General features: G+C 35.9%; 2 protein-coding genes across 2 annotated transcripts in view; one reads left to right on the forward strand and one right to left on the reverse strand.

The window, feature by feature from the left end:
• Positions 1-19,940, reverse strand: part of LOC135085285 (zinc finger protein 37-like) — a 165,358-nt gene that overhangs the window by 83,858 nt on the left and 61,560 nt on the right. The gene's annotated exons all lie outside the window — the stretch shown is intronic.
• LOC135085268 (zinc finger protein 271-like) overlaps positions 5,354-19,940 on the forward strand; it is a 195,831-nt gene continuing 181,244 nt past the window's right edge. Inside the window, exons 1-6 of the mRNA XM_063980015.1 lie at positions 5,354-5,436; positions 6,097-6,231; positions 6,788-7,065; positions 10,376-10,452; positions 10,862-11,467; positions 12,382-13,404. Coding sequence (XP_063836085.1) covers positions 5,377-5,436; positions 6,097-6,231; positions 6,788-7,065; positions 10,376-10,452; positions 10,862-11,467; positions 12,382-13,404 — 2,179 coding nt within the window. The 5' untranslated portion in view covers positions 5,354-5,376. The remainder of the gene's footprint in view (positions 5,437-6,096; positions 6,232-6,787; positions 7,066-10,375; positions 10,453-10,861; positions 11,468-12,381; positions 13,405-19,940) is intronic.

Genomic DNA, 19,940 nt, shown 5'->3' on the forward strand with positions numbered 1-19,940 from the left:
ACAAACCTCTATGTGTCAATTGTAAAGGCGAGCATATTGCTGTGGCAAGGATTTGTCCAGTTAAACAACAGAAAATTGAAGAAAACAAATATAAAATAATGAACAAAACTACTTTGGGTTCTTTCTTCCCAACTTTAAACAAATCCTTTGCCAAAGCAATAGGTTCCCGACCCCAACAACAAAATGTTAAAGACACTAAAGAGATTAAAAATAAAAACTTGTTGACTGATGTTATCAATAATGATCTAATTATTAAAGCTATTGTTGATACTTTATTAACTTTTTGTGACAAAGAAAACAGCTTGCCAATTAATTCCTCTAATATCAAAGAAATGTTTTTAAAGAAAGTTTGTCCAGTTAAACAACAGAAAATTGAAGAAAACAAATATAAAATAATGAACAAAACTACTTTGGGTTCTTTCTTCCCAACTTTAAACAAATCCTTTGCCAAAGCAATAGGTTCCCGACCCCAACAACAAAATGTTAAAGACACTAAAGAGATTAAAAATAAAAACTTGTTGACTGATGTTATCAATAATGATCTAATTATTAAAGCTATTGTTGATACTTTATTAACTTTTTGTGACAAAGAAAACAGCTTGCCAATTAATTCCTCTAATATCAAAGAAATGTTTTTAAAGAAAGTTTCTCAAAATGGATAGTAAGTCTTTAGTTATTGTTCAACACAATATTCAGAGTCTTAAGCCTAAGACTCCCTTCGTAAGTGAGCTTTTAATTACACTTAATATTGATATTTTAATTCTCAATGAAACTTGGTTAAAATAATCAGATTCAGTAAAATTTAGAGGTTATAAAATATTTAGAAATGACAGTGACAATGGCTACGGTGGTGTTGCTATTATTTGCAAAAACTCTCTTTTAACATCAGAAATTGTTACAGCAAGTATTGATAGAATCCAAACTTTAGCCATTAGTGTAAAAGTAAATCGTAATAGCTCAACAACAGTTTTTGGTGCGTATTGTCCTCCACGTCCTGGCCGATTTCCAGTAACTAATTTAAAAAATATTATTAGCTCTTTACCTTCTCCAGTTCTAGTAATGGGTGACTTCAATGCCCACCATACAGCATTTGGGTCCTCTACTAACAAGCCAAGAGGTATCCAGATTTATGACATGCTGGATGAAATTAATATGTGTATATTATATGATGGTCAGCCTACCACGCTAAATCGTCCCAATCAATCGGCATCAGCAATTGATATTGCATTCGTATCTCCTTCATTAGCAGCTTCAGCAGAGTGGTCGGTTTATACAGAGGATACCTTAGGAAGCTATCATTTTCCTACTTTAGTCAACTTATATTATGATTGTGAAATATATCAAGATTCCTGTGGTTTTGAAAAGTTTATTTACAAAAAAGCTGACTGGTTAGGTTATACAATCAAGTCTAGAACGTTTTTTAATCATCTTCTTGATTATCCAGACCCACTCTTTGCTTATGCAGAATTTTGTGATTTATTAAATACTTTGAGAAAAGATTTTATACCGATACACACTTATGATAGCAATAATAGACGCAAAGTTTATAAACCTATGCCATGGTGGAATGAAACTTGTTCCAACGCAGTTAAGGAAACTAAATTAGCTCTTCATATGTATAGACGTCATCCATCAATAGAAAATTATATTATTTATAAAAAACTTGAAGCATCTAAAAGATTGATTATTAAAGAACAAAAGATAATCAGTTGGAAAAATTTGTGTTCTAGCTTTGATCGTTGTACACCAATCAGCAAAATATGGAAGTTCATTAAAGTTTTTAATAGAAAAGCTTCAAAGCCTGATAGCAAAGATGAAGAATTTTTACAAGATTTTTTTGATAGAATAGCTCCTAATCATGATTCTGTAGATACTGACCACCTCAACAATTTATTTGCATTTAATGATTTTAATATTCATTTAAATTCACTTTTTTCTGAAACAGAGTTTAATTTTTCTTTGAATTCTAAAAAAGACACTTCTCCAGGACTTGACGATATTCCGTATATTTTGATTAAACGCTTAGACCCTTCAGCTAAATTAATTTTGCTTAATATTTTCAACAATTTGTGGTCTGCTGGTTTAATACCAAAGCCATGGAAAACTATCGCTGTAGTTCCTATTCTCAAACCGGATAAGGATCCTAAATATGCTGATTCTTACAGACCTATTTCTTTATCTTCTTGTGTAGGGAAAATTTTTGAAAATATGATAAAGACTAGATTAGAACTTTTTGTCGAATCTAGATTGATTATTCCTCACGATCAATTTGGGTTTCGTAAAGGCCGTTCTACATTAGATAGTCTTGTAAAGTTCACAGGTGATATTCAAGAATCTTTTTGTGATCACAGCTATTTATTAAGTACCTTCTTAGATGTGAGTGGAGCGTTTGATAACGTCAATCTTTTAACCCTTGTTGAGATTCTACATAGCTTCAATATCCCAGGTAAAGTGTGCAAATGGATTTTTGATTTTTTTTATTCGCGTACCGTTTATTTAAAGTTCAACAATGTCCTTCATGGTCCAAAATTAGTTTATAAAGGGGTTCCTCAGGGGGCCACCTTATCACCCTTGATTTACTTGCTGTACACATCTCAAATACATAGGTTTATTTCAGTTCCTAGATTATCGGTTTTGCAATATGCAGATGATATTGTGTTGTACACTACTAATAGAAATTTATCACTTGCCGAATTTACTATTAATGAAGCTTTACGTCAATTATATTTGTATTATAATGTTAAGTTGAAACTAGATGTAAATCCCACTAAAAGCTCGGCCATGATATTCACTAAGAAAAATGATTCTCAGTCTCGTGACCATGTAAATATTGTATATAATTCTGTAAATATTCAATTAGTGGAAGAAAAGAGATTTTTAGGTATTATTTTTGACTCTCAATTAATTTTTCATTCTCATGTGCTTAAAATTGTAGATAAAATGCAAAAAACTGTAAATATCATGAGACATTTAGCAAGTGTTACGTGGGGAATGGACCCAAAAATTTTAAATATGGTCTTTAAGGCAATAGTTAGATCTCATTATGACTATGGACTTATTGTTTGTGGGAGATATCTAAGTAATTTTTTGTATCGTAAACTAGAAGTCATTCAAAACAAGGGATTAAGAATTTTATAACTGGAGCTTTTTGTTCAACTCCAATAAATTCCTTAGAAATAGAGTCCGGGATTCCACCAATCTTAGTTAGACTTAGATATTTAACAGAAAAGTTTTATGTTAAGATTTTAAGTAATAAAATGTACTTTAATTTGTATTACAACAATTGTCTTTTGCAATGTGAGCATTTAAACGAACTAAAAGAAATTTGTAAATGCATAGACCATAGGGTAAATTGGGATCTAAGTACATTAGAAATTCAGACTAAGATACCAATGGTTTGCTTGAAGAAAGTTAATAACAACTATGAGTTTGTCCAATTTGTAAATAGCGAAAAGGTTCGGCATCGGAAGATATTATACACAGACGGTTCTAAAACTGAGGAAAACACTAAAGCAGCGTATTATGATTCAAGAGTTAAGTTTGGGAGATGTTTTACACTTGATAAGAACGCATCAATTTTCACAGCGGAAGCCTATGCAATATATACTGCATTGCAATATATTGGAGGAATAAGAGATGAGAATACTTTCTTGATTGTTACCGACTCCTTGAGTGTCCTCACTTGTCTTCAAAACACTCATATTCATTACAAGACCAACATCTACATAACGAAAATAAGGGAAATAATATTGAATAATGATTGCAAGCAAATAGAGTTTATGTGGGTCCCCTCGCATTCTGGGATTACTGGCAATGAAATAGTGGACAGATTGATGAAGATAGAAAGTCCATATAGTGGCGATTCACGGTATCCAGCGCCCCCTGTACCCATCTCAGAGTATGACTCCATCTTGAAAACCCGTATGTTCGATAATTGGCACGAAGAGTGGAATATCACTAAATTAATCAAAGGAAAATGGTATGGACAAAAAATACAACAGAAACTTCCAAGAAAACCATGGTACTGCAAGTCGCAAAGTTCTACCTCAAGAAGTTTCATCACTACAATGAATCGCTTACGACTTGGACACGCAAAATTTCCAACCCACCTTAAACGGATTAAAATGGTCACTACAGATATAGCCTGACCAGGAACATAAAAACCCTGGCATAGAGGCGCGTCAATTGCATTTGATAGTGCAACACTGAGTACAGTCGTACATGTGTTAAATTAATAGGCTAAATTTATGTATCAGGATTCAGGATTACGGGCTAATCTGATATTTTCATAAATTAACGAAAAAATATTATTAAAGGTAACCTGGTTTAAATAAATTAAATGAAACCATCAATCTAGCTAGTAGGATTTATTTTATTATTCATCAATAAATAATCAAATTCAGAACTTGAATATTCAACTGCAATGTCTGCTCATGAACGCTTCAAACTCGATACTTCTTTCCCAATTCCATAAAATTCAAAACTTAGAAAGTGACAAAAAACTTTAAAATAGGTAGTTGAAACAGACTACAGCTAATTTTCATAGTGGACTGTACTATACGATAAACATGTCAGTCAATTTGACAACCTTTGTCGGAAACATTATTCAATGAAAATATTGTCCGAACCCTTAGTATTTCTCTTCGACAAATACATTAACACATTGTGAACCACTTTTCTTTCACGGCTATAAAAATATTTTAGCAATTTAATTCACAAAATCAATTGCACACATTTAAAATAAAGTTTGTTTACACTTTGACAACAATAGACTGACATGCAAGGTGACATGTCAATGAAGTTTTCAGTTACTGTTGCCATTAAAAGAAATTAGTACCATTAGTTTTCCGCAACATGGCGAGGGTTTTTATGTTCCTGGTCAGGCTATAAATGTGAATTTTGCCAGGCAGATGCGGCAGACTTAGACCATCTTATTCTTCAGTGCCCAGCCTTTAATTTGGAAAGGCTTCTGCTAGTGGATGGCTTACTGAAGATCTATCAAGAAGATGAAAATATTCCCCGCCTCTTGCCATCCATACTAGCGAATGAAAAGACGTACCCACATATTTACCAGTACATTATAAATACACATATAAATTTATGAAGACATTTCAACTAAGATACAGAAGAACAGAAATCCATTGAAAACACTCGGAAAGTACTCATGAATGAAAATACAAAGAAAGAAATATCTCACTAAAGAATTGGCCGTAAGGATACTATCCGAAGCCGTTAAATCTGTTTAAAAAAAAAAAAAGTAAACAAAATGCTAATTTGTGTGAAATAAATAATAATGATTTATTTGTGATATTTCTCCAAAAGCCGTACAGAATGGCTGGTCTCATAAGTAGAATATGCCTGGCACGTGATACTCGTATGTGTACAATGTACAACACGCCACTGGAAGTGCTTTATCAAAAAATCACAAAAATACCTGTAAGTTAGCTTTTCTTCTTTTAGTTGTATGTTTATTTATGTTTCCTTTGTTTTACTGGTATATATCATAATTAAATTGTAATAAACATTTCCTGTAAGTATAATTTATTTACTACATATTTTTGGGTGTTTTTTTTAAGTAATAATGCATTTAAAAAAAGTATTTATGTATGTTTATATCCTTTGTTTGGTACCTAACCATAGTACAAGCTTTGCTTAATTTGGGACTACATAAATGCAGTGTAAAAATTGTCCAATGATATTTATTTCTGATTCAAAAAGTTATACCTACTTATTGTTTGTTCTCTTCACATGATTTAGCAAACAGACAGTTAACAATACTATGTACACCCACCTTATAGTCAGTAAACACAACACAAAAACGACACATATGTGACGGACAGGACATTGTTATTAATTAGTAATTTTGTTCGTTTCTTATTTTCCTTGTCTATTACCTACACATAATATGATTATGTCTGTAGCACTTTTAGCCCTATATGTTTGTAATTACAGTAAATAAACTGCAATAATTAAAACATTCTCAGCACTTGCCCTATGTTTGTCTCGAAGTGCTGGTAGGGCCCAAAAGATAAGGAGACATGTAAAGTGATAAGGGTCTAAACTGAATAAATATTTTTGATTTTGATAAATTTTCAGCTTAAAACAAAAGACGGAAGACCGCACGTGGTGTGTTATGTCTGCTACCATTTATTGAGCAAGTGTCACAAATTCATTGAAAGTGCCGTTAAAACTGACAAAGTTCTTCAACGACTATGTAGCAGTGGTATACAGGTATATTTTTAATAATTGTTTTACGAATAGTCCGTTTAATGGATTATTCCACTTTGTTTATCTGGGTAGAAACTTCCACAATGAAAAAAAAATGTGATGCCAGTTATATAAAACATTCCTTTATTTTTTAAAAGAAACAGAACTGCATTCAAGGATTTTCGATTTTTTTTCGAAAATTCACTACCATACCATAATATCTGTACATAATTAAAATAATTTAAGATCCTTTCATTTGATTTATCAAGTATGTTAGAGAGATTTCATCCTTATACTTAACGCTAACGATTGATGCAATAAAAATATAGGATGTAATTTCTTAACAGATTTTAGTAGGTTTAATTCCCGGGCGTGGCTAGCAAATTTTTGGAAATCTTTGAATGCAGTTCTATTTCTTTTCAATAAAGGAATATTTTCTCTGATAAAAAAAACTCTATCTACAATATTAAGACTTACTTTCCCTCCAGGTGGCATTACAAAAGTCCACCCTGTAAAATATGTAAATGTTTTTTTTAAAATACATAATATTATTAAGTTTAAAATGTTACTGTCTTTTCAGTTAACCGAGCAGCATATTGCAGCGATAGACAAGGCTTTCTTACTCACACCATTAACTAAGTCACGCGTTATAAATGTAAACGCAATAAGCGATTCAGACGGAGTCAGTATAGAAGTGGCCGAAGTCAAGAGAGAAATTGAAGAAGATAAGCCTATATATTATGAGGTGGAAGTTGTTAAAGAAAAAGCTGATTCTTTAGGGTTTGACGGTATAAATAATACAGAACATAGTTCAAAACAGTACGCTTGTACTATCTGTGGTCATTGCTTGCTGACCAAGTAAGTATCCTACTATATGTACCTTTATATGCATATCTAAAAATTTATATTGTTCCATTGTACCTACCACCATGTTTTAAGCAAATAAAATTTTTGATTTGATAGTATACAGTAGAGATGAAACGGATAGTTGTTTGGCCGGATACCGGATATCCGGCCAGCTGCTAGGCCGGATAGCCGGATATCCGCCGACAAGTTTAGCGCCGCTCAGGTGCTTCGAACGCGATCAGTGGGTCTATTAGTAGACTAGACTAGTAACACTTTTCGAAAATTGAATCAGTCCTCCGAATAGAATGTCAGATTTTGCCACTAGTCTAGGGGCCAGATCAATTCGGGTGATTTCGGTTGCTATAGCGAGTGTGTGACTGAATAGCAAAAATTAAATTAGTTTACTTGCTGCGTAATCTGACTGAACTGCATGCATCATGTCACCAGACCATCAGTGAAAAAATGGTAGCCTTTTTTCAACCGACTTCAAAAAAGGAGGAGGTTCTCAATTCGGGTGCCCTCTTAGACGCATAACATTTTTCATCATAATTTAGTTTGGTATAACAATATTTGCATAAAGTTTTTTCGCATAAACTTTGATATGCATAGTTTTCTAAATGCATAATGGTTTCTTAGGCATAATAATAACTTTCTCTAATTTTCAATACCATAATTTAAATAATCATAAATGTAAAGAACATAATTTTTTTATACATAAAGTTTGTTTTTAATAAAATACTATAAACATAATTTAATTATTTATAACATTTAAAGTCATAAATATTGTCTATAAGAGCAACCAACATTGAAGAGTAAATAATTATGTATTTGTGATGTTGCGAACGGTCCTCCTTCCACCTTTATACTCTTTCGGCCTATAGATTTGCAAAAACTAAATTCTCTGTATCATTGTCATTTTTGTTCTTAATTTTTGACCTGTTTCTTAGAAAACTTAAGCTCGTGAAACTACATTCTGTTTGATCTTGAATCCCTCTTATCTATTACTAGCTTTCCGCCCGCGGCTTCGCCCGCGTGGAATTTTGTCTGTCACAGAAAAACTTTATCGCGCGCGTCCCTGTTTCAAAAACCGGGATAAAAACTATCCTATGTTCTTTCCCGGGACTCAAACTATCTCTATGCCAAATTTCATCAAAATCGGTTGCGAGGTTTAAGCGGGAAAGCGTAACAGACAGACAGACAGACAGACAGACAGACAGACAGACAGACAGACAGACAGACAGAGTTACTTTCGCATTTATAATATTAGTTGGGATAACGCACATATTATACAGTCCACATTTCTTTTACAACATTAAGCTTGCCTGGTCTGAAATTATGTTGATCCCGACTGGCCGTGGTCTCTTCCACGTGGTACTAGTCTGCCCTATACTAGAGTGTAATTTAAAAGCCGGAGGCGCGGAGGGAGTGCGGTCCTCGCTCGCTGTAACATAATATCCGGCAGCCGTGCGAGCTGGAGCGGCTGAGGCTGGTCGCCGAAGGCGACCAGCAAGCCGAAGCTGCGGAAGCGAGCATGGCATGCCGGGTATATGTTACGCCAGAGCGGAAGGACCGCACTTCCCGCAGCGCCGGAGATAAGGCAATCCTAATGCTTGCTTGCATGCTTGCTTGCTTGCATGCTTGCTTGCTGCTTGCTTGCATGCTTGCGTGCTTGATGCTTGATGCTTGCTGCTTGCTTGCATGCTTGCTTGCATGCTTGCTTGCTGCTTGCTTGCTGCTTGCTTGCTGCTTGCTTGCAGGCTTGCTTGTTTGCATCCTTGCTTGCATGCATGCTTACATGCTTCCTTGCAGCTTGCTTGCATGCTTGCTGTTTGATTGCATGCTTGCTGCTTGCTTGCATGCTTGTTTGCATGCTTGCTTGTCTATTTATATTTGTTAACTTATAACATTTGTATATTTCATATTTGTTAAAATTATGGTATTTTGTATATTATGAATGATAATATTTATGGCATTGGTTTAGATGCCAATAAATGTTATGCCTAGAAATCGTTATTAATAAAACGAGTATACAGAAAAAATATATACTAAAATATTATTATAATAAAAGTGGTTATGGCAAAAAAAATATGCCTTATGAATTATTCTGTATGAACGTTATGCGAAATGATGAGTATGCCAAAAAACTTTATGCACTCTTAAATTATGACAATATTTTTTATGCAACCGAATATGGACCCTCTCAATTCGACCCGTATGTTTTTTTTTTTTTTCTATGTTTGTTACGCGATAACTCCGCCAATTATGAACCGATTTGAACAAATCTTTTTTCGGCGTATAGGTAATACCTCAAGGGTGGTCCCATTTAAATTTAATAATAGAAAAAACAACCCCCAAGGGTGGAAAATTGGGGATGAACTTTTTTATACGCAATATCTCCGCCAATTATAAATCAATTTGAACGATTGTTTTTTTGTTGAATAGGTATTATCAAAAGGGTGGTTTCATGCGAATTTGAAGAAAATATTTCACCCCCAAGGGTGGAAAATTGGGGATGAACTTTTTTATACGCAATATTTTAAATTTTTAGTTTTTTTTTGTGTTCACGCATTTGTAGTCGGTTTTATTTTTTTTTAAAGTTATATATGGCAATATTTCGACATTAACAGATGTTTACTATTTAGGTATGTATTCGTCATTAGAGTGATTAGCCCAGAAAAAGAAATTAGGTTTTTGAAAGGCTTTTTGTAACTTTTTGGACCTTAAATAAAAGCCGTCATTATTATAAGCCATTTCATCGATATTTACTTCAAAGATTAATGTATTTCATTTTATTAATAGGAAAATGTCGTACTTTTTTAATATTCGGTATCCGGCCGGATAGTGAGTTACTATCCGGTATCCGGCCGGATAGTAAATTTAGGCCGGATATCCGGCCTACCGGATAGTTACCGGATATCCGTTTCATCTCTAGTATACAGAGAAGAATGAAACAATAAAATACATTTATTTGGCTCACATTATTAAGTAACTACAAATTACAAAACTTAACTATAACTTACATTAATAAAGCTTTATTAATCTAAGACTATAAATAAATTAATAATTAAATGTCGACAACAAACCTATTCAGTGTCAGCCCAAAACTCTGCTACAAGAGTGGCGTTGTCAGTAGCATTAATCAAATCTTCTTGCGTGCAGTTGTTTGGGCACGCAGGGCATTCCTAAAATAGATTGAATAATATTCATATTATCTCATAATGAAAACAAATATTTGCTGAGGGCGCCTTTTCAGCATGTTGAGATAAATATGTATGCACCTAAATGTTATATGCTGAATAAAGTAATTCTATTCTATTTTCAGAGCTGAAGCTAGGAAGCACTACAAATGGCATGGCACCTCCGAAGAACCCTATCTGGACTGTCTGAATTATTTATTTGGTAAGAAATCCAATCTGTCCTAAAGTCCCTTTAATTCACGTTCGTAACTGACCTTTGGTAACCAGATACGAACAGAGAAAACAAAAACCATTTTCGTAGCTGGTTATGCAACATGGTTACAAAAACGACACGTAAATTCCATTCTCGTAACTGCATATCAAGCAATAAAAAAATCCATATTCGTATCTGGTTACCAAAGGTCAGTTACGAACGTGGATTAAAGGCTAAAGTCCGGTCGCCGAGCAGATAGAATTTCGTTCAACGACCTCATGCTACCCATCCTTATCACTCGCACGTAATTATATTGCTGTCGCGACTGTGCGACGAACGGCCGCAGTGTGAGTGCGAGTGATCGAATCCTACATTAATTCTAGGGGCAGCTAGTTTAATAATGTTTTAATGGTTATAGGCGCTCCACCAACTGTGGAAGTCACTATGCAACCTATCACGGCGCTAACTGACAGCCAAGAAGTAATAAAGGCGCCAACTGACCACAAAGAAGCACTACCGGCGCCAACTGGCAGCACACAAGCAGTGAAGGCGCCAACATACAGCATACAAGCTATGACGGCGCCAACTGGCAGCAAACAATCACTAACGGCACTAACTGGCAATTTACAAGTAGTGATGGCACCAACTGACAGCAAAAAATCACTAACGGTGCCAACTGACTACAAAGAATCACACGCGGCGCCAACTGATAGCAAAGAATCACTAACGACGCCAACTGACAGCATTCAAGCTGTGACGGCACCATCTTACAGCATACAAGCGTTGACGGTGCCAACTGACTACAAAGAATCACACGCGGCGCCAACTGACAGCAAAGAATCACTAACGGCGCCAACTGACGGCATTCAAGTGGTGACGGCGCCAACTCATAGCAGAAAAGTGCTGAAGGCGTCAAGTGACAGCAAAGAAACAGTAACGGCGCCAACTGACAGCATACAAGTGGTGACGGCGCAAACTATCATAGCGTCCGACACTAGTCCAACGAAGATTGAAAATGATGAAGGTATATAAGTTTTTTGTTTATTAAAACCAAATACCTAAGGGCCCTTACCCAAGAAAATCCAGTTTCAAGGAAAACTATAACGGTTCAGATTGATCAGTTAGTTTAAGAGTAATAGTCGTTCAACTCAATTATTAGAAAATTTATTGCCTAGTAAAAATTGCTAATGGAAAGCCTTGGGGGAGGCCTTTGTCCAGCAGTGGACGTCATTTGGCTGAAACGAACGAACGAAAAATTCCTCAGAGAAAACATTAATAGTGACTTTTAACCTTTTCAGCGCCACGTCAAATACGAAAGCCACAGCCCCGCCAGGCTTGATAAATTATGATATCAATATAATCATTGTATTCATTATTCATTTACTTTACTCAATGAGGGCTATCGTTTTAGCGCTTGTTAGTTAGCGCCACTGTAGAGTAAGGTCCTGTCACTTGCTAGTAGCGAAGACAGTGGCGCCAACTGGTGAGCGCTAAAGTGGTAGGAGGACTATCGCATTTGCACTCATCAAGATAGCGCCACTGTAGAGTAAGGTCCTGTCAATTGCCAGGGGTGCCAACTGTTAAGTATAAAAACGATAGCCCTCATTAGCCTATTACTGACATCATTTTTAAAGCGGATTAATCCGTCGTTGGCGGTCAACCTGATGTACGCATGTATCCGTCATTGCCGTTGTAAAGGTTAAAGAAGTAATGGCTTGTTTGTAACGCTTAAAACCTTGTATCGCGAATAAAAATTTAAGAAAAAACTATATTGTAGTAACGAGGGGCAACTACGGAATCATACACTGCGCGTGGCCCGACACGCACTTGGTTCACTGTTTCTGCATATTCCCTATTTTACTATTTCAATTTTATTATATTTGGGTATCTATCTTATTTGAAATTTTATGTCAACATTCGTTAATTTTTATTTTACAGAAAAGCCTAAGAAAGTCGAATTAGACGAAAAATCAAATTTACCCGAAGAAGTAAAAGAAGAATTGTCAAAACTTTACAAATACGAAAAAGAATTAACGAAGAAAGAAATTAAAAAAGACGTCAGTGAAAAAATTGTAAAACCAAAGAATATAATAAAGAAAAAAGAAGAATCTAGGAAACCAAAGAATATAATAAAGAAAAAAGAAGAAATTGGGAAACCAATTAATAGAATAAAGAAAAAAGAAAGAGCAACTAACAGTGAAGTGACTATAAAAAAGAGAAAATTCACTAAAACCATGAAACCAAATAGTAAAAACGAAACAAAATTGGCCGTTAGTAATAATTTAACCGAAAACGAAGTATATCGTGAAGTCCCATTATATCAATCGGATGACTCGTTAGACACAAATTATAAAGATAATACACCAAATACAGATAAATTAGAGGGTTCAGACACGAATATGGACACGGAAGATATCGAACAAAATGATGAAAATGAAACGAAAAAAATTCCAGCAACAGAAAAAACATTTCCATGTGATACTTGTAAAAAAGTATTCCCAAGTAATGCGCGGTTGAAACGCCATAGGCGTGTGCACACGGGCGAGAAACCATTCTCATGCGAACATTGCTCGAAAACATTCGCAGAAAAAGCTCATTTAACTACTCATATACGGACACATACAGGTGAAAAACCGTTCTCATGTAACTATTGCGATTACAAGACTGCTGTACAATCTAATTTAACTACTCATATACGGACACATACAGGTGAAAAACTATTCTCATGTGCCTATTGTCATTACAAGGCTGCTGTAAAATCTGATTTAATTAAACATATACGGATACATACAGGTGAAAAACCGTTCTCATGTAACTATTGTCATTACAAGACTGCTAAAAAAGATAATTTAAATACTCATATACGGACACATACAGGTGAAAAACCGTTCTCATGTAACTATTGCCATTATAAGACCACTCAAAAAACAACTTTAATTAAACACGAAAGGACACATACAGGTGAAAAACCGTTCTCATGTAACTATTGTCATTACAAGACTGCATATAAAGATGTTTTAGTTCAACATATACGGACACATACAGGTGAAAAACCGTTCTCATGTACGTATTGTTATTACAAGACCGCCTTAAAATGTAATTTAACTGCTCATATACGGACACATAAAGGTGAAAAACCGTTCTCATGTGACTATTGTAATTACAAGACTACTACAAAAGCTCATTTAACTATTCACATACGGACACACACAGGTGATAAAACCGTTCTCATGTAACTATTGCCATTATAAGACCACCCTAAAATCAACTTTAATTAAACACGAAAGGACACATACAGGTGAAAAACCGATTTGAGGTAAACAGTCACTATAGAAAAAAAATCGTAAGTAATTATTTCAGTCGGTTGTAGGGATAGTTAGTAGTATAAAAGCAGTAAAAGATGTAGCTAAAAGTCTTTGGTGTAAGTAGGTAGGTATACTATACAGGGTGGAAACGATAAGTGATCTCACTCGATTATTTCTAAACTATACAAGAATCGAAAAATTGATTACTGATCCTGAAAGTGCTTACCGCGTACGTGCTTACCCAGTTTTTGGATATCTTGTATAGTTTTTAATATTATGTGGTTTTTATGTATGGAAGCTGGAAACATTGAATTTTCGGATAGATCCATTTATTTTGTAACCTATTATTGGTACCGTTGGATAGAGCTCGGGAAGCACTTTCAGGATCAGTAACCAGTTTTGGGATATCTTGTGTAGTTTAGAAATAATCGAGTGAGATCACTTATCGTTTCCACCCTGTAAAGGGAGGCACACAGAAAAGGCCAAATTTACCAACAACGAGAACCGAACATAGGACCACTTAAGGCAATGTTATATAGAAGGTAAGTAGGTACGTCATATTTTTCTTAGGTTCCGTTATTACTATTTTACACAATACTTTGAGAATAGTAACTGAGTATTATTTATTTATTTTTAACAGAGTTATAAAGTTGCCTATTTAAACTGTATTTTCTCAATTATTAATTTAATATTGACATAAGTATGTTATTCTAATGATGGTAGTTCATTCATGAACATGATTTTGAAATTACTTACAATTTGAGACAATATTATAGTTATTAATAGGTATTTTACTAAACAAAAAATACACTGAAAAAATGTTTTGTTTGTATTAAACACGAACTATTTATTACTAATGAAGTCTTGATTACCAACACAACAATACCTATTTTTTTATGATTGACCTAAAATGTATATTTTCAATTTTTTTTGTAATTCATTCTACCACTATATTTTTTTTGTCTATTAATATTAAGGAGAAAAATAATTTTGATTTTTAATTGTTATTGTGTTTAAATTTTGTCCCTGTCTGCATGATAAAAATAACATTTAAGTAACTTATCGCCTGAATAAACTTAGGAGATTGGGATAGGAACGGGATGGGATACCTTCGATTGAGCAGACTCCACAGGACGGTCCAAGCTTGGTTCTTCTTTCACTTTCACAAACACTTGAATTTTTATTGAGATGAGTTTAGCGCGCGATTTGGGTTTATTTGAATTGGTTTATTTTGGATACTTATTTAGTATTAACGCCCAGATAGGTAGGCGAAGCGGCGCGTTGCGATGCGAGAGCGAGACTGAAGGTGGGAGGGAGAGGATAGGAAAAAGGACTGTCAGAATGAGTGATAGAATAGTGTGACATGAGTTCGAAATGTATGAGGTTTTAATGCTGGCGCGTACAACTCCCCCGGCCTAGAGGTCTTCCTCTAGATTGAGTAGCGTTTGTAAAAAAAAAGTTAAAAACGTAAAAAAACATGCGTTAGAGAGAACTAAACGAGTTAAATTAGCGTTAAAGTTGTGTTAAATTAAAGTTAAGGTTAAAATAAAGTTAAGAACATTATTTGAGTTACTGTAAAGGAAGAGGACAAACTCTAACTACAGGCCGAACATAAGTACCGGTTGCAGTGCGAATCTTTAAGGTGCGAATGATTTTGTCCTTTCCGGGATATACTTCCACAACCACACCCAATGGCCAACAAAGAGGATGCGCATTGTCATCTTTTATAACAACAACAGAGCCCACATCTATCGGTTTGGTCACCGTATTCCACTTTTCACGGCGTTGTAGAGAAGTTAAATACTCCTGACTCCAGCGACGCCAAAAGCTTTGCACTAATTTATTGACTAACTGATAACGCGTTAACCGATTGTCAGAAATATCAGAGACATCCTCTACTGGTAAGAATTTCAGTGGAGTTATATTGAGAAAGTGATTGGGAGTGAGAGCGGATACATCAGATGGGTCAGAGCTAAGAACACACAATGGTCTACTATTCAATAAGCCTTCTATTTGTACAAGTACAGTGTTGAACTCTTCGTATGTTAACACTTGAAGACCAATAACTTTATAAAGATGCGTTTTTACATAACGAACATTTATCTCTGTGATGCCGTTAAAGTGCGGACCATATGGTGGACTATGAAGAAACTTAATGCGTTGTTCAGCCAAATGTGAACTTAAATAATTTTTGTGAGAGTCAGATTCTAAAAAAGCGTAAATTTCGTCAAGCTTGCGTTTAGCGCCAATGAAGTTAGTACCTCCGTCGCTATATATCATGGAAACGGGGCCTCTTCTACAAATGAATCGACGAAAAGCGGCGAGAAATAGATCAGAGCTTAAGTCTGAAACTAACTCTATGTGTAGAGCCTTAGTTGTAAGACAGCAAAATAAACAAATATAAGCCTTCTGGCTTTTAACACCTCTGCGGCGAATGTGAGTAATAAAGAAGGGACCTGCATAATCGACTGATGTATAAACAAAAGCTTTAGCTTCTGAAACGCGAAATGATGGCAAGTCGCCCATAAGAGGGTTTGTAGATTTAGGGTTTAAACGAAAACAGATATTGCATTGATGCACTCTTTGACGTACTAAGTTACGTGCGGAAAGTATCCAAAATTTCTGTCTAAGCAGACTGAGTAGAAGTGAAGGACCAGTATGTAAATTACATACATGAAAGTAATCAACTAAAAGTTGAGTGAAGCGATGTTTAGGCGATAGAATGATTGGATGCTTTTGTCCATAGTTGAGTTGAGAGTGAGTGAGTCGACCTCCAACACGAAGTATATTATCGGAGTCAATGAAAGGGTTAAGTTTGAGAAGCGATTTGTTAAAGTGTTTATTATTTTTAATTGCGTGTATATCTTGAGCAAAAAATAGTGCCTGTATATGGCGTACTAAATAGAGTTCAGCGAGTTCTAAATCAGAGGATGTAACCACTCCGTTTGAACGTAGTATTTTAGCGAAGCGTAACACGTACACAGTAGCGCGTACTAATTTTGGGTACGTAGAAATGCGATCAATTAATCGATCGAAAGGGTGAGAGTTCGATTGAGAGCTTGTCTCTGAAACAAGAGCGATAGTTTTCTCTTCCAGTCGAACACTGTTAGATGAAACTTGAAATGGCTCGATAGGCCATTGCGAGATTGGCTGAGCTGTCCATTGAGGAGAGTGAAACCAATTTAATTGATTTAATAATGCTTTAGGAGTTACAGGTCGCGATATTACATCTGCAGGATTTTCATTTCCATTAACATGATACCAAATTTTGGCGTTGAGTTTCGAATTAATTTCAGTAATTCTATTCGCAACAAATGTGTGAAATTTGTACGCGGGAGAATGTATCCACGTGAGAGTGACAGTCGAGTCCGAAAATGCGTAAATTGAGTTAACAGGATAACGATTCTCTATACTATCGCGAACCGATAACAAAAGATTTGTTAAGAGCAGCGCTGCGCACAGTTCAAGCCGCGCAAGAGATATTTTCTTTAAAGGCGCGACGCGCGATTTGGATGCGATAAGAAAGACTTCACCGGGTGAATCTGCATCAGAGCTCACGCGCACATAAACCACAGCTCCGTAGCATACTTCGCTGGCGTCCGCGAAGCCCATGATAGTGACGTGACAACCCGCGGTGATTCCTATGTGACGAGGTATTTTTAATTGCGATAAATATTTAATCTCACTATCAAACCGATTCCATTTATTTTTTATTGAGTCTGGAACTGGCTGATCCCATTCAAGGTCGCGCTGCCAGCATTCTTGAATTAAGAGTTTGAGAAACGCTGTCACAGGGCCTAGCAAACCCAAAGGGTCGAATAATCTAGCGGTTGCGGAAAGAATCGTGCGTTTTGTGCATTGGTCAGTGTTAGTAGAGTTAATTTTGTAAAGAAAAACGTCATCATTAGGAAGCCACTGCATGCCTATGATTTTTGTCGTAATTTCTGAGTCAGTGTCAAAATCGACGAGCTGTGGATTTTTATGCGAATCGGGAATCTTATTTATAAGCTCAGGGTTGTTCGAGATCCACTTAACCATTTTAAACCCCCCGGCCATGAACATCTTAACCATTTGATGGTAAGATTGTTCAGCTTTTTCTAACCCGTCCATCGATGAGACATAATCGTCCATATACATACAGGATTGAGCTTCAGACGCGGCGATAGGATAATTCGCGCGCTCGTCCTCAGCGAGTTGGCGAACGACACGCATAGCGAGGTAAGGCGAGCTAGAAACGCCAAAAGAAACCCTATTGTATTGATAAGTATCAATCGGTGATTCAGGATCAAATCGAAATAATATGCGTTGAAACGGGTGGTGATTTTGATCAAGCTTCACACAGAAATACATCTTTTCAATATCAGCAGATAAAGCGACTGAGAAAATGCGTAAGTTAATTAAAAGATCAAAAATATTACTTTGTAAGTTTGGGCCAGTGTAAAGAACATCATTTAACGACTTTCCAGAGGTTGTTTTACAACTTGCATCTAAAACGACTCGAGTTTTTGAAGTGAGTTTATCTGGTCGGTATACTGCATGATGAGGTATATAATAATTTGGAGTATTTTCCTCTGAATTCGATGCGTTTTCGACTTTTGACAGAAAACCGCGATCGATACAGTCTTGAATATTTTCATTATAGTTAGTGCGTAAGCCCGGAGTTGAGTCTAACCTTTTCTCTAAGTTATAGAAGCGACGCCTAGCAGTAAAGTAAGAATCGCCGAGTTCTGATGGGTCGAGTTTAAATGGCAAAGAAACGGTATACGTCCCAGAGTCGTCGCGAGAATGAGTTGATTGGAAAATGTTTTCACATATTTCGTCGTCAGGGCTGATGTGTCTCTTAGTAGGTACACTTTCAAGCTCCCAAAAGCGTTGCGTGAGTGATTCTAATGAGTGCGAGTCTACATTGCAAAAGAATGCTTTATTATCATTGCGTGAATGAGCTGAGTAGCACTGAGCGCGTCCCATAGCGAGATATCCGAGCGTGGTTTCGATAGCGATGACAGAGGATTGCGGTGAAGTTATTTTATTACTACCTAAAAGAAGCGGGAATATCTCATTGCCTAACAAACAATCGATTTCAGCAGGGATATCGAAGCTGTCATCAGCCATAGGAAGACCTTGTAAATGTGATAACTGGGTTATGTCAACCTTTACATTAGGTAAATAATCGGTTATTGTATCAATGACGCGTGCGTTAATAGTGTATTTACACCTGGGATCAAAGCGTGAGGCAATTGTGAAAGATACATATCCCAGCGACACACTTTCAGACTGACCTATGCCCTTAATAGTGGTAGGTAGCGGATTGACTTTTAAGTTCAGTCGCGCACAACATTTATTTGTGATAAAGTTGCTCATCGAACCTGTGTCTAGAAACACGCGTAATTTTTGACACGTCTTATTATTGTCATAAGTATACACTGACGCGGTGGGTAATAAGACCGTGGTACTAGATTCATCAGCGATCGACGGCGTGACTGCAGAGAGAGATACATTGTTGGTTGGCATCGATTGCAACGGCGGCGTGACCGGACCGGGCGCGGACATGGACGCGTCGGTCGGCGAAAGCGTCGCGCTGCAAGTCAGCTGTTGTGACGTCATAGGTCTATTCACGTTAAAGTTATCTATATGAATAAGAGTGTGATGTTTCCGTTGGCAAACTGAGCAACGATTTTGAGATCTGCAATCTTTAATGTTATGAAAGCCTAAACAATTGAGGCAAAAGTTACATTTAGTAACTAAAGAGTGGCGAGTTGGCGCATTTTTCGAGAGAAAATAACTGCATTTGAACAGGGCATGTTCAGGTTCCGTCTTACAAAGTTGACAATTCTTGCGTACAGCGGATGGAGTGTATGAGCCTTGCGAATTCGGTTGAGATTGGAAGTAATGTTGATTGGGTTTTACTCCAGAAGCTGTATTAGAAACAAACGACTGTGTCGGTTTCGAGTTTTTAGACTGCGATGCGAAATTCGTTTTATTATTAACGTACAGCTTATTCTGCGTAAAAGATGAGCGTAAAGAATGGATCTTATTCTGTTCTTTTATAAAAGTCTTGAGATCATTAAACGTAGGCATTTTTACGTGCTTAATGGATTGTTCAAATAAATTTAGAGTGTCTTTGTCTAATTTACTGAGAGCAATATGAGTCAAAATGAAATCGGAAAGGTCATCAATCTGTAAACGTCGTAA

The sequence above is a fragment of the Ostrinia nubilalis genome, chromosome 28 (assembly GCF_963855985.1).
Source record: "Ostrinia nubilalis chromosome 28, ilOstNubi1.1, whole genome shotgun sequence".
Lineage (NCBI taxonomy): Eukaryota > Metazoa > Arthropoda > Insecta > Lepidoptera > Crambidae > Ostrinia > Ostrinia nubilalis.